The sequence below is a fragment of the Pinus tabuliformis genome, chromosome 6, assembly GCF_031772625.1.
Source record: "Pinus tabuliformis cultivar Carrire ecotype Pingquan chromosome 6, CPIR1, whole genome shotgun sequence".
NCBI classification, from domain to species: Eukaryota; Viridiplantae; Streptophyta; class Pinopsida; order Pinales; family Pinaceae; genus Pinus; species Pinus tabuliformis.
This window is the reverse complement of record NC_142292.1, coordinates 735074642-735089439: the sequence shown is the minus strand read 5'-3', so window position 1 is coordinate 735089439 and position 14798 is coordinate 735074642. Positions and strand designations below refer to the sequence as shown.

Below are 14798 nucleotides of genomic sequence, written 5' to 3'. Positions count from 1 at the left end.
TTTTTGGTTCACCTCAGAAGAGAAATTAAGAAAAAATATAGCAAGACAGCATTCAAGCAAAAATAGAAGGACACCCTCTGTAATTGAAACTTTGTTTCCTTTTCCGAATATAAAGTACTGTTCATTACTTTACTGTGTTATACAACTGAGAGTTCAATTATTTGTTATTTTAAAGACAAGTTAATATAGAACGATATTCATATGCTGTAACTAGAAACATTGAAGCATCACAGGCCTCAGGCCGAAACCATAAGTACGTTGCCAGAACTATCATACAGCAAGAAGAGCAAGTGGACAAGCAGCATATGTGTACATCGTTGCGAGGATAAAGCAAAGACAGACTTCATATCAAGTCGAGTTACGGCCAAACCGAACAGAGCCCATACGCCAACACAAAGAGTCACACAGCCATTATTAAATCAACACAGCGACTATCAACAGAGGTAACAATTCCAGAACCATTTGTTTTCATTTAAATACAGTATTTCATAAGTCTTCGTACACCACAGTCCATTAGACAACAACAGAGTCATATAAACAAAAGCGGCACTGCCGTAACAGCAAAGTCTAAGATATAGACGCATGGAGGCCATACAATGAGACAGAGAAGCGAAACCCTGAAGATGTGAATGCCAGCGAAGGGCACGCCCATTCTACAAACCCTAACCAGCAGAACCCTACAGCTAGTCCGAATTACATACTCTAAAGAAATGCTGAAATGAGAATAGACCCTACCCGGTCAAAGGAAACCAGAGATTGGAGGAAGCCGAAGACTGTATAGAAGAAACCCTCACGAGCATAGTCCCAACCCACCTGCACAGGAGCACAGAATGAATTAATTCATCTCTATAACCAGAATAATGTCAGAAGAAGCCGAGTCATATTGTAAGTTGCAGGAGTAAAGGAACAGTGAACTTACCCAAGGGTCGACGAAGGTTGCCGAGCCACAAAACGAAACCACAAGCTGAAAGGCACAAGAACATTGTAAGTGTCGACAACAGATGGCAGAGGACGATAAATCATAGAACAAGAGGTTACCTTGAAGCCTGGTTGCGTTCGGAGGGAAGGTAACTCTGTGGCTGCGAATACCTGCACAGGACCAGAGTTCAGAGACTGGAAACCAAAAGACTGTTTAGCTAAAGCCATTAAAATACAAATCCTTACCACAGACTTCCAAACCGGGTCGACGAAGACAGCAGCTACAGCAAAGGTTTTGCATTTCGAACAAGAGCCACAACCAGTGACAGAGTAATGAATATGGTGGGATAACGCGCGAGAGCAGCGCCATAACAATACAGAGCAGGTAGCAGACGGAGACGGAGTGTAGCTGGCCCGAGAGGCCACCATCAGTGACAGAGTGAGAGCTAGGTAGGTGTCAGTGCACAGAGGGCAGCGCTATAGCCATGCGGAGCTGGAACAGAAGGGGAGACGGAAGCAAATGAGCCAAGACTAAAACCTTAAGGGTTTTACAAAGGCGGGAAGCCACGGAGAGGACCGGTGATCCACCTGGTAACCGGAAGATGAAAACTTAAATGCGCATCGGTGCTGGAGCAGATATTTACCCACGCAAGTGTTAGGATATTCCGACACATAGGATATAGTTAAGTTCAACTTGGTCTAGTATAGAGTTAGGTTAGAGTTAGGTAAAGTGTGTTTCTTTACCGTTGTACATTTTGTAACTTACAATCCGACGGTCACGATATGTAGTGATCCGACGGTTCACTCTCACCTCGGTATTACCGACACTTGATCCGTGGCTTGACACCCGATTGGTCCATGAGTTCTATTTAAAGCGCATGGAGGGTCATTGTTCGGGTAATCCGTGCATGAGAGAAGCTTATGTAAATTTTCATTCTTTGATTAATAAATTGTCTGTACCCACGTTGGGACAGGCCGTGGACTGTTTCCCTCCTTGCACTCTGAGGGTTTTAACCACGTCAAAAATACTGGTGTATTGATTTGAGATCTGGTTGTGAGCGGTGTCCTCTTGGTATTCTTTCTGAGGAACTTACCCTGTAAATTCCAACATGGTATCGGAGCTATTTGAGGGCCGCGTCCGTTGGTGATCCAAATCTGAAGCCGGTAGAACTGCATGCGGCTGTCGTTTCCTAGATCTGTTGTTTCTGACTGCTTTTGGGCCGAGAGGACTGCTCTGTTGCGTTCAGAGCATCTGTTTCAGTGAGGAACCCCTTTCGTTTCACGCGAAAAGGTTTCCGGTAGCCCTAGCTGCGTCATTTTTCAGATCGGGAGGTATACAGTGTTTTTTTTGCAGTTTACTGTCATTTTCTCTCTGCTTATTTCGGTTTCGGTTTATTTAGCCTTTTTTTTTCCGGATCTATACCTTTCATTTCTGCGTATGCTCTTTGCCCTGCGACTCTGTGCGATCTGGGCAAATCAGAAACAGAAAGAAAGGATTTTTCTCATGCGTATGCTCTTTTCCCTGCACCTTAGTGTGATCTCGGAAAATCAGAAACATTGAGAAAAATATTTAGTTTTTCGGCTAAAAGCTAACTTTGATATTTTTTTTTTAAATTTCTAGTTTTTTGGCTAAAGCTAACTTCGAGCCGTAAGGTTCGTTTTTCTTTGGATATTCGTGTTGGGTTTTGTGTTTTGTGTTTTGTAGGGAAAAGAGTCTTCCCAAGGCAAGCACGCAAATCGAGGCCCCCCCCCCCCCCCCCTCTCTCTCTCTCTCTCTCTCTCTCTCTCTCAAATATTTTGTATAGATCAATTGGTTCAAAGACCTTTTAAGAGAGTAGAGGTCTTGGGTTCAAGTCTCCATTTTGTGGGGGCGGATTTTTTCATTCCCGCACATTCGCGCACTTTGCCGGCAACATCAACAATTTTTTTTCAAAAAGCCATAACTTCTTCATCCGGAAGCCTTTTTCAGAGCCGTTTTTTTTTAAACAGCCTATTTTTTCGAGATCTATCCATTGGACCACTTACTTTCAGCATCTTCAGCTTCAGTTGTTTTTCAAAAAATGGAAAGTCCATGCCAAGTCATTCTTGACAGCACTAACTACTTCCAATGGGTAGCCTACATGGGAGATTTACTTAGAAGTAAAGGTCTCTTCAGAATAGCCACAGACCAAGAGAAGAAACCCAAAGATGAAGACAAGGCCGAAAAATGGGAAAATCGACAAGATCAAGCACGTGGTTTGATAGGAATGTCTGTTTCTCCTGATCTTAGATTCCACATTGCAGAAATTGAAACTCCTCATGAAGCATTAGAAAAACTTGCTAAAGTTTTTGGGATTAAAAATGAAATTAGAGCCCATCAACTTGAGAATGAGTTGCTTACTTTGGATCCTAATAATTTTTCTTGCATTGAAGATTTCTTGTCCAAATTCAAGACCCTTAGATATCTCTTGGAAGGTGTTAAAGTTAAGAAAGAAGATGGTAACCTTATTTATTCCATCCTTACTAAGTTGGGACCAGCCTACTCTGTATTTGTTTCCACTTTCCATTCTACCAGGGAAGCTTTCATTTGTCAAGGCAAAGACTACAAGCCCCCTTCCTTTGACTCCTTTTGTGATTCCTTAATAAGAGAACAAGAAAAACTCTTACACCTTGGTCTTCTTAATCTTGGAAACTCTTCCTCGAAAGCGTTAGCCGCCCAGCAGCAACCAAATTCAAAGAATCCTAAGAAGTCTTATCCTCAAAGGAATGGTCCTAAACCAACTCAGTCTCAAGATGAAAGATCATTTCAGCAATATGACAAGACCAATAAAAACAAATGGAAGAATACTGACAGACATTGTAACTTTTGTAATCGAGATGGCCACTTAGAATCTAAATGCTTTAAGAAGATGGAAGCCTTGGAAGCCGCAATGAAGAAACATAACATCCATCTGGAGCCTACTTCAACTTCAACTTTCGGAACGGCATTTTCTGCATGTCATCGTCAATCATCTCAGTCTGGTTATGCATTAAATGTATCTTCTTCTTCTTCTCATTCTCATGAGTGGCTCATTGATTCTGGAGCCTCTTGTCACATGGCCAAAAACCAAGCCATGCTTTCTTCTTTAAATGATTGTAACACCAAAAATATATATGTTGGTGATGATAGATCTCTTAATGTTGTAGGGACTGGAACTGTTCATCTAGACAATGGTCAGTTCAATGATGTATTATGTGTTCCAAACTTATCCTGCAACCTTCTATCTGTCTATCAGATAACTCATTCAGGTGAAGGTAAAATTGTTGAATTTTCACCTCATGATGTTGTAATCAAGGATCTAAAAGATCCTAAACAGATTCTAGCTACTGGTCTTGCTGATGATTCCAAAAGGTTGTATAAGTTTCACAACTTTGGGTCATCCCATCTTCCCTCAGTATTTGTTGCTCATAATGATGAAGTGAGCAAACTTTGGCATGAGCGGTATGGTCACTTAAACTATCGCTCCCTTCAGCATCTATGTAAAGAAAACATGGTGACAGGTCTTCCTATGGTATCTTGCAAAGATGGTGTTTGTTCCGGATGTGTACTCGGAAAACATCATCGGGACAGTTTTGACAAACGTGCCTCTTGGCACGCCTCAGCCCCTTTACAGCTTGTGCACAGTGATTTATGTGGTCCTCTTCCTGTTGCTTCATTCTCTGGCTGCAAGTACTTCTTAACTTTCATTGATGATTTCTCCAGACGCACTTGGGTATACTTCTTAAAACTCAAGAGCGAAGTATTTACCACCTTTTTGGCCTTCAAAGCATTCGTTGAAAAACAATCTGGACATCAAATTCTTAAGCTAAGAACTGATAATGGTGGAGAATATGTTAAAAATGCATTCATCAACTTTTGCACCGAAAATGGAATTCAAATGCAACATACTGTTCCATACACTCCACAACAAAATGGTGTAGCTGAAAGGAAAAATCGCACCTTAAAGGAAATGGCTAATTGTATGCTGCAATCTAAAGGACTCAGTCTTAGTTTTTGGGCCGAAGCAATTAATTGTGCAAATTATATAATCAATCGCACTCCTACTAAGGTTCTAGAGAATATCACTCCAGAAGAAGCTTGGAGTTCCATTAAACCAGATGTAAGTCACTTTCGTGTGTTTGGAAGTGAAGCATGGGCCCATATTCCAGATGAAAAGCATAAAGCCTTAGAACCTAAGAGTGAGAAATGTACTTTTGTTGGATATTCTGAAAATGTAAAAGGCTATAGACTTATTCCATTTAAGTCCAAAAATGTTATCATTAGAAGAGATGTAAAATTTGATGAAAATAAATCGGCCTGCGAGCCTAGTCCGGCGGATGTGCCACCTCTTCCTATCTCTTCTATCTTTGAAAACATTTCTTCTTCTGATGATGAAAGCGAGGATGATAATCCTTCCCCACCTTCTCAGGATCCTCAACTTCCAAGATGGGTCCGTGCTACTCGGGATGCAGCAGGTGATCTTGCCGGTGATCCTACAGATCAGCGACGTACACGTTCTCAGTTTGAAAGAGCCTCTTCTTTACTGGCTCAAGCTCCAGTAAATCATGATCCTGACACTTTTGCAGAAGCTTCAGGCCATCCACATTGGGAAACAGCTATGAATGAAGAATATCATTCATTGATGACAAATGATACATGGGATCTTGTTCCTCTACCAAAGGGACGCAAACTTGTTAGATGCAAATGGGTTTACAGAACCAAGTATGGACCAGATGGGAAAGTTGATAAACATAAAGCTCGTCTAGTTGCTAAGGGCTTTTCACAGGTTGAAGGCATTGACTACACTGAAACCTTCTCTCCAGTTGCCAAAATGAACTCTATCCGCCTTGTTCTTTCCCTTGCTGCCTCTTTAAAATGGGAAGTCCATCAAATGGATGTTAAATCTGCCTTCTTGCATGGTGACTTGCAGGAAGAAATCTATATGGAACAACCCATTGGCTTCATACAAACAGACTCCAGCCTCGTTTGTCGACTTAAGAAATCCCTTTATGGCCTCAAGCAAGCTCCTCGAGCTTGGTATGCCAAAATGGATAGCTTTCTTTTAGAATCTGGCTTTTCTAGGTGTCATTCTGACAATACTGTCTACACCAAGAAAGTGGGCAACTCTCTCATCATCCTTGTTCTTTATGTTGATGATCTTATTCTTACTGGTAGTGATCCCAACCTTATAAACCATGTGAAGTCCAGCCTTAAAAAGAAATTTGAAATGACAGACTTAGGACACTTACACTATTTTCTCGGTCTTCAAGTCTTGCAATCCCAAGAGGGTATTTTCCTTTCCCAGTCCAAGTATGCTTGTGATATTCTTCGTCATTTTCACATGGAAGACTGTAAGCCAGCCCTTCTCCCTTTCAGTCTGGAGTCAAACTTTCAGTCTCTTGTACTTCTCCTGAAGTTGATGCTACCTTATACCGTCAACTTGTCGGAAAACTCTTGTATTTAACCCATACTCGTCCTGATCTTTCCTTTGCTGTTGGCCTTGTTGCTCGTTTTATGCAAAACCCCCGTGAAAGTCATTGGAAAGCAGCTAAAAGAATACTTCGTTATGTTCGAGGTACAGTACAGTTTGGGATTCATTACAGTGCCAAAGCAGCTCCTCTGTTAGTTGGTTTCACTGATTCTGATTGGGCTGGTGACCTTGATGATCGGAAGTCTACTGCCGGTTATGTCTTCACTCTTGGTTCAGGACCTATTACATGGGCTTGTAAGAAACAGGCTGCCATTTCTCTTTCATCAGCAGAAGCAGAGTATCGTGGTGCCGTGGAAGCTAGTAAGGAAGCCTTGTGGCTTCGTCAGATCCTATCAGAGTTTGGCTTTGAGCAGCAGCATCCAACCACACTTTGGTGTGATAATCAAAGTGCCATTCAGCTATGCAAAGATCCAGTCCAGCATCAGCGCAACAAACACATTGAACTACACATGCACTTCATCAGAAAGCTCATTCATGACCATGTTCTTGAAGTGCAATATTGTCCAACAGATGATCAGGTTGCAGACATCTTCACAAAGGTTCTCACAGAGGCGAAGTTCACTAAACTTCGATATATGCTTGGAGTTCAGGAAGTTGTCACTAAGGGGGGATAGGCTCTAGTGCCTCCTTCCTTCTCCTATTGTGTCATATTTGTAAATCCTTCAATCCTATCCCAAGTTGTTCTTAAGGGGGGATGTTAGGATATTCCGACACATAGGATATAGTTAAGTTCAACTTGGTCTAGTATAGAGTTAGGTTAGAGTTAGGTAAAGTGTGTTTCTTTACCGTTGTACATTTTGTAACTTACAATCCGACGGTCACGATATGTAGTGATCCGACGGTTCACTCTCACCTCGGTATTACCGACACTTGATCCGTGGCTTGACACCCGATTGGTCCATGAGTTCTATTTAAAGCGCATGGAGGGTCATTGTTCGGGTAATCCGTGCATGAGAGAAGCTTATGTAAATTTTCATTCTTTGATTAATAAATTGTCTGTACCCACGTTGGGACAGGCCGTGGACTGTTTCCCTCCTTGCACTCTGAGGGTTTTAACCACGTCAAAAATACTGGTGTATTGATTTGAGATCTGGTTGTGAGCGGTGTCCTCTTGGTATTCTTTCTGAGGAACTTACCCTGTAAATTCCAACAGCAAGTGTGACCACGTGGGACTGAGGTGAGTCACGTGGCCGAGACCACGTCACCAGGGCTGGGCCATCATAAGTGGTATCAGAGCCAGGTTCTTGAGTTAGAACCAATGGAACAGGGAGAAGGTGAAGGTGAAGGAAGAGGAAGAGGAAGAGGAAGAGGAAGAGGAAGGGGAAGAGTAGTCCGGAGGGTAGTAGATGATGGACTTCGAGAGGAGATTCGAGTTTTGCGTGAAAGATTGGCAGTAGTGGAAGCTGGGGGAAGAAGAAACCCAGCAGATGACAGTGATGAAGAAGAAGTTGAACCAGAGGAGGAATTAGAGGGGGTGACACCAGAATTTAGATTGTTGAAGTCGGTCTTGCTGTCAAGTCATAAGCCAAAACATGAGTTGTCGACTTATGACGGAAGTCTGTCCGCAGACGTGTTGTTGGATTGGTTAAGTGAAGTCAACAAGTATTTTGAATTTGAGGAAACCAGCGAAGATAAGCAGGTGAAGTTCGCCGCCACCAAGCTGAAAGGACATGCGTCCTTGTGGTGGGACAGTGTTCAGGCGGAACGGAGGAGGCTTAACAAACAGCCTATAAAGAAATGGTCTAGAATGGAGGCCAAACTGAAAGAGAAATTCTTACCACAGGATTATCAGATTATGTTGTACAGGCAGGTATAGAACTTGAAACAGAGAGGAATGACTGTGAAAGAATTTACAGAAGAATTCTATAAGTTGAATTTGCGAGCAGGTTATGTGGAGGACACCCCGGAGAAAACAGCCAGATTTGTGAATGGCTTAAGGGGAGAAATCTTAGACGAGATTGGTATCCTTTCACCCCGAACAATGGAGGAAGCCTATCAGTTTGCACTGAAGGCGGAAGAAAAGATTAATCGGAAGCAGAATGCCAGGAGAGGAGGTGGAACTGGCAGGGGGAAGGGTAAAGTATTTGGAAGAGGTCGAGGTGCAGGCCCAAATGAAGAAAGCAGCAGTTCTAAATCTGCTGGAACAACAGAGAAAGACAATAGCACGAGAGGAGGACGACCACCCCAGCGAGGGCGAGGAAATGGTCGGGGCAGAGGAGCTGTCCAGTGCTATCGCTGCCACAAATGGGGGCACAAGTCTTATGAATGTCCTGAAGCTGAACCAGCAGGCGGAAGAGGGACTTATGTTGTTCAGACTGAGGATGCTGAGGCAACACCTCAGGAAGCAGAAAATGCACCAGAGACAGGTGAAGCTTTGGTGTTGAACAAAGTGCTGTTGAAACCAGCAAAGGAGGTTGCAGAACCAGATCAGCGGAAAGCCTTGTTCCGTACTGTCTGCAAGTCGCGGGGCAAGTGCTGCAAATTGATTATAGATAGTGGGAGTACGGACAATCTTGTGGCGGTAGAGATGGTGGACAAGTTGGGACTGAAGAAATTAAAGCATCCTACACCCTACAAAGTGTCATGGCTGCAGAAAGGGCATCAGCTGTTAGTTGATGAGCAATGTGAAGTAGAATTCCAAATTGGCAAGTACAAGGATAAGATCCTTTGTGATGTCATGCCCATGGATGTCTGTCACCTACTTTTGGGACGACCTTGGCAGTTCGATAGAGGTGCAGTTCATGAAGGGAAAAAGAATTGCTACAAGTTTGTTAAAGATGGGATCAAGCACACGCTTGTACCCATCAAAGAGGAAAATACAGCAGAAACCAGTGGAGTGAAGGCATTGCTATTAGGAGGAAAGGAGTTCGTGAAACAGATTGAGGACAGCGAAATCAACTTTGCTGTCATAAGGAGGCCAAAGGCAGTAGTGTTACACACACAGCTGTCAGATTTGCCAGAAGAAGTTCAGCAATTGCTGCAAGAATTTGGGGACATAGTGGTGGATGATCTTCCAAATGAGTTACCACCAAGGAGGGGTATTAGTCATTGTATCGACTTTATACCAGGCGCAAGCTTACCGAATAAGGCTGCTTACCGTATGAGCCCCAAGGATCATGAGGAAATTAGAAAGCAAGTTCAGGAGTTACTTGACAAAGGGTTGATTCGAGAGAGTATGAGCCCTTGTGCAGTACCGACTGTTTTGGCTCCAAAGAAGGGAGGAGAATGGCGAATGTGCACAGACTCCAGAGCCATAAACAAAATTACTGTCAGGTACAGGTTCCCCTTACCAAGGATGGACGATATGATGGATTGTTTGAGTGGGGCAGCCTATTTCTCAAAAATTGATCTGAAGAGTGGGTATCATCAGATTCGAATACGAGAAGGCGATGAGTGGAAGACAGCTTTCAAGACAAATGAAGGCTTATATGAGTGGCTGGTGATGCCATTCGGATTGAGTAACGCTCCCAGCACATTCATGCGGTTGATGAATGAGGTATTGAAAGAGTTTAATGGGAAATTTGTGATAGTTTACCTGGATGATATTTTGATTTTTAGCAGGACTAAAGAGGATCATTTCAGGCATTTACAGAGTGTGTTGAGGAAGCTGCAGCAAAACAAGTTGCTGATAAATTTGAAAAAGTGTACCTTTTTCCAGCGAGAGCTAGTGTATTTGGGGTTTGTTATTGCAGAGAATGAGCTAAAAATGGATCCGGAAAAGGTGGCAGCCATAGTCAGCTGGCCGTCACCAAGGAGTTTGTTTGAAGTCCGGAGTTTCCATGGACTAGCCAGTTTTTATAGGAAATTTATCAGAAATTTCAGCGAGATTTGCGCACCTATGTTGGACACGATCAAGAAGGCAAATCAGCCTTTTCACTGGACTGAAGCGGCAGAAAGCAGTTTTCAAACTTTGAAGAAAAAGATCACTGAAAGACCAATATTGAGACTGCCAGATTTCAACAAACTTTTTCAAGTTCGTTGTGACGCCAGTGGGACAGCCATTGGAGCAGTCCTCAGTCAAGAGGACAGACCGGTCGCTTTCTTCAGTGAAAAACTAAATGAGAGCAGGCAGAAGTACTCAACCTACGACAAAGAATTTTATGCAATCATACAAGCGTTGAAGCATTGGCGGCATTATCTATTGGGAGATGAGTTTGTTTTGTTTACAGATAATTCTGCCTTGCAGTATATTATGCAACAGCACAAACTAAACCACAAACATGCAGCTTGGGTGGAGTATCTGCAAAATTTTACATTCGTATTAAAGCACATTAGTGGCCAAGCGAATAAGGTGGCAGATGCACTGAGCAGAAGAACCTTGCTTCTGCAGGAGAGTACAATGCAAGTTCTGGGTTTTGAACATTTGAAGGAACTGTATCAAGCTGATACCGAATTTGGGGAGGCATATGAAGCCTGTCAAAACCCTTTGACAAGGAATGATAGCATGTGGCTAGATTATAACTTGCAAGAAGGGTTGCTGTTCAAAGGAGGACAACTATGTATACCCAACTGTTCCATGAGGGAAAACATAATACAGGAGAAACACAGTGGAGGACTGGCTGGACACTTTGGTATCGACAAGACGGTTGCTCAAGTACAGCACTTTTATTTCTGGCCGAAATTGCAGCGAGATGTACAGAGGTACGTGAGCAGATGCAGAGTTTGCCAACTAGCAAAGGGTCATAGTCAAAACACTGGTCTTTACTCACCATTGCCGATTCCGAGTCGACCATGGGATTCAGTGAGCATGGACTTTGTTTTGGGTCTACCAAAGACACAGCGGGGCTTCGATTCAGTCATGGTTGTAGTTGACCGATTCTCGAAAATGGCACATTTTGTACCGTGCAGGAAAACCAGCGACGCTACTTACATTGCACACCTATTCTTTACTGAAGTCATTCGGTTACATGGACTCCCGAAATCCATCATCTCTGATCGGGATGTAAAGTTTACGGGTCACTTTTGGAGAACTCTGTGGAAAAAGTTAAATACACAATTGCAGTTCAGCTCTGCTTATCATCCGCAGACTGATGGTCAGACGGAAGTCGTAAACAGAAGCCTGGGGAACTTACTTCGCAGTTTGACAGGAGGAAATTCCCGGACGTGGGACCGTGTACTTGCTCAAGCCGAGTTCGCGTACAACGATTCACCTAACCGCAGCACCGGTTACAGTCCGTTCCAGATTTTGTACGGTATGCATCCGCGAGGAGTGCATGAATTACGGGATTTGGGGAAACTTGAGAAACGGAGTGCTGATGGGGAAGAATTTGCTCAAGCAATGAGCAATTTACACGAACAGGTCAAGCTGAAGTTACAGGACAGCAGTTTGAAATACAAGCAGCGAGCTGACACAAAGCGTCGGGAAGTTCAGTTTAACATTGGGGATGAAGTCCTTGCGTATCTACGTAAGGAAAGGTTTCCGAAGCGGGAGTATAACAAGCTAAAATTTAAAAAGATCGGCCCTTGCAAAATCATCCGCAAATTTTCTGCGAACGCTTACGAAATACAGTTGCCGCCCGAAATTGGAATTTCTCCCATTTTCAACGTGGCAGATCTATTTCCCTATGTGGCCAATTCAGAAGATGATGCAGCAACTACAGCACCACAGAAAGACAGCTATGAGGAAGGTTCTTGGACGAGACAACTACCAAAGGCACCACCCCTTGAGATCGAAGGAATACTGGACACACAGGTAGCTAGACGCACACGCAGGAAGGAGTATCTGCGATATTTGGTCAAGTGGCGGAACCGTCCAATAGAGGACAGTTCTTGGCTCGACACAGCGCAGATAACTAAAGCAGGCTACTCTGTTGACGAGCTCATGGAACGGAGCCATGACTTTTTGCCACCCCGGGAGCCTGATGCAGGAGCATCCAGCTCTGAGGAGACAGAGACTCAATGACTGGTTCGTGCAGAGACAGGACACGACTTTCAAGGGTGATTGGACAGGTCACCAAAAGGACTAATTGGTTGTTGTTTTTAATTAATCATTATTCATTTCCTTTCTTTTATTTAATTACAGCACAAGTTAAGTTACTGGTAGTTAGCTAGGTAGCAACAACTGTTTTAGTTAGTTTATTGTTTAAAGAAACAGGTAGTAGTTATTGCATTCAGTTTCCAAACAGTTACATTCAGTGTAGCTCAAAAGGAAGAAAATACGATGTAAGAGGGTTCTGTTTTTTTTGGTTCACCTCAGAAGAGAAATTAAGAAAAAATATAGCAAGACAGCATTCAAGCAAAAATAGAAGGACACCCTCTGTAATTGAAACTTTGTTTCCTTTTCCGAATATAAAGTACTGTTCATTACTTTACTGTGTTATACAACTGAGAGTTCAATTATTTGTTATTTTAAAGACAAGTTAATATAGAACGATATTCATATGCTGTAACTAGAAACATTGAAGCATCACAGGCCTCAGGCCGAAACCATAAGTACGTTGCCAGAACTATCATACAGCAAGAAGAGCAAGTGGACAAGCAGCATATGTGTACATCGTTGCGAGGATAAAGCAAAGACAGACTTCATATCAAGTCGAGTTACGGCCAAACCGAACAGAGCCCATACGCCAACACAAAGAGTCACACAGCCATTATTAAATCAACACAGCGACTATCAACAGAGGTAACAATTCCAGAACCATTTGTTTTCATTTAAATACAGTATTTCATAAGTCTTCGTACACCACAGTCCATTAGACAACAACAGAGTCATATAAACAAAAGCGGCACTGCCGTAACAGCAAAGTCTAAGATATAGACGCATGGAGGCCATACAATGAGACAGAGAAGCGAAACCCTGAAGATGTGAATGCCAGCGAAGGGCACGCCCATTCTACAAACCCTAACCAGCAGAACCCTACAGCTAGTCCGAATTACATACTCTAAAGAAATGCTGAAATGAGAATAGACCCTACCCGGTCAAAGGAAACCAGAGATTGGAGGAAGCCGAAGACTGTATAGAAGAAACCCTCACGAGCATAGTCCCAACCCACCTGCACAGGAGCACAGAATGAATTAATTCATCTCTATAACCAGAATAATGTCAGAAGAAGCCGAGTCATATTGTAAGTTGCAGGAGTAAAGGAACAGTGAACTTACCCAAGGGTCGACGAAGGTTGCCGAGCCACAAAACAAAACCACAAGCTGAAAGGCACAAGAACATTGTAAGTGTCGACAACAGATGGCAGAGGACGATAAATCATAGAACAAGAGGTTACCTTGAAGCCTGGTTGCGTTCGGAGGGAAGGTAACTCTGTGGCTGCGAATACCTGCACAGGACCAGAGTTCAGAGACTGGAAACCAAAAGATTGTTTAGCTAAAGCCATTAAAATACAAATCCTTACCACAGACTTCCAAACCGGGTCGACGAAGACAGCAGCTACAGCAAAGGTTTTGCATTTCGAACAAGAGCCACAACCAGTGACAGAGTAATGAATATGGTGGGATAACGCGCGAGAGCAGCGCCATAACAATACAGAGCAGGTAGCAGACGGAGACGGAGTGTAGCTGGCCCGAGAGGCCACCATCAGTGACAGAGTGAGAGCTAGGTAGGTGTCAGTGCACAGAGGGCAGCGCTATAGCCATGCGGAGCTGGAACAGAAGGGGAGACGGAAGCAAATGAGCCAAGACTAAAACCTTAAGGGTTTTACAAAGGCGGGAAGCCACGGAGAGGACCGGTGATCCACCTGGTAACCGGAAGATGAAAACTTAAATGCGCATCGGTGCTGGAGCAGATATTTACCCACGCAAGTGTGACCACGTGGGACTGAGGTGAGTCACGTGGCCGAGACCACGTCACCAGGGCTGGGCCATCATATTCTTTGATTCTTTGTATCATTCAATACACTTCAATACAAAGAACCCAATTATCCAATCTCTCTGCATTTACCTCTCCATTGTACATAGGAAATTCAAACTTAATATCAAGCTTAAGAAAAAGAGTTTCACCATGTCCTTTTGGAGAATTTGGAGTTGTTTGTTTTTGTGAAAGGGTAGAAGAAGTAGAAGATGAGGATGAGGATGACAGAGGTGAAGGTGGTGGTTTGTCACCATTCCCTCCATTCCCTTTTTGAGGTTTGTCTCTTCCTCCATCTCCTTCTGGACGTTTTGAGCTCTATCCATACATTCATTTCTCTTGTCATAAAGAAACTTTACCATTTCATACAACTAAAAGAATGCTTTTCTAAAAGTTATTTCATATTCAAACATCACTTCAATACCTTCTTCATGTGCCATGACTATTGAAGCTTGAGATGTATTTGTTCTCCTTGAAACAATTTGAGATCTTGGCTCCACAAGTTCTCCTTCTCTTCTTTTGAGCTTCAACCTTGTAATCATCAGAAAAACACTTGCAAACAAATCAAACCTTCACAATAACCTATTGTGCCGATG

At 43.1% G+C, this 14798-nt stretch overlaps 2 protein-coding genes across 6 annotated transcripts; both read right to left on the bottom strand.

Annotated features, from left to right (window-relative positions):
* Positions 1 to 432: 432 nt before the first annotated feature.
* LOC149260824 (uncharacterized) lies at positions 433 to 1566 on the bottom strand. Of its 5 annotated transcripts, XM_089380760.1 has the most exons (4): positions 1165 to 1566; positions 1039 to 1089; positions 920 to 964; positions 433 to 813 (listed from the first exon to the last, which is right to left on the bottom strand). In XM_089380760.1, exons 1-4 carry the CDS (start codon positions 1345 to 1347, stop codon positions 703 to 705), a joined length of 390 nt encoding a protein of 129 aa, XP_089236886.1. In that variant the 5' UTR covers positions 1348 to 1566; the 3' UTR covers positions 433 to 702. The 5 variants fall into 5 exon arrangements, with proteins under 5 accessions (XP_089236886.1, XP_089236882.1, XP_089236883.1 ...); XM_089380756.1 differs by having other exon boundaries at positions 1039 to 1566; XM_089380757.1 differs by having other exon boundaries at positions 920 to 1089.
* Positions 1567 to 13018: 11452 nt separating this feature from the next.
* LOC149260823 (uncharacterized) lies at positions 13019 to 14210 on the bottom strand. Its single transcript, XM_089380749.1, has 3 exons — positions 13751 to 14210; positions 13506 to 13675; positions 13019 to 13399 (listed from the first exon to the last, which is right to left on the bottom strand). Exons 1-3 carry the CDS (start codon positions 13931 to 13933, stop codon positions 13318 to 13320), a joined length of 435 nt encoding a protein of 144 aa, XP_089236875.1. The 5' UTR covers positions 13934 to 14210; the 3' UTR covers positions 13019 to 13317.
* Positions 14211 to 14798: the final 588 nt, after the last annotated feature.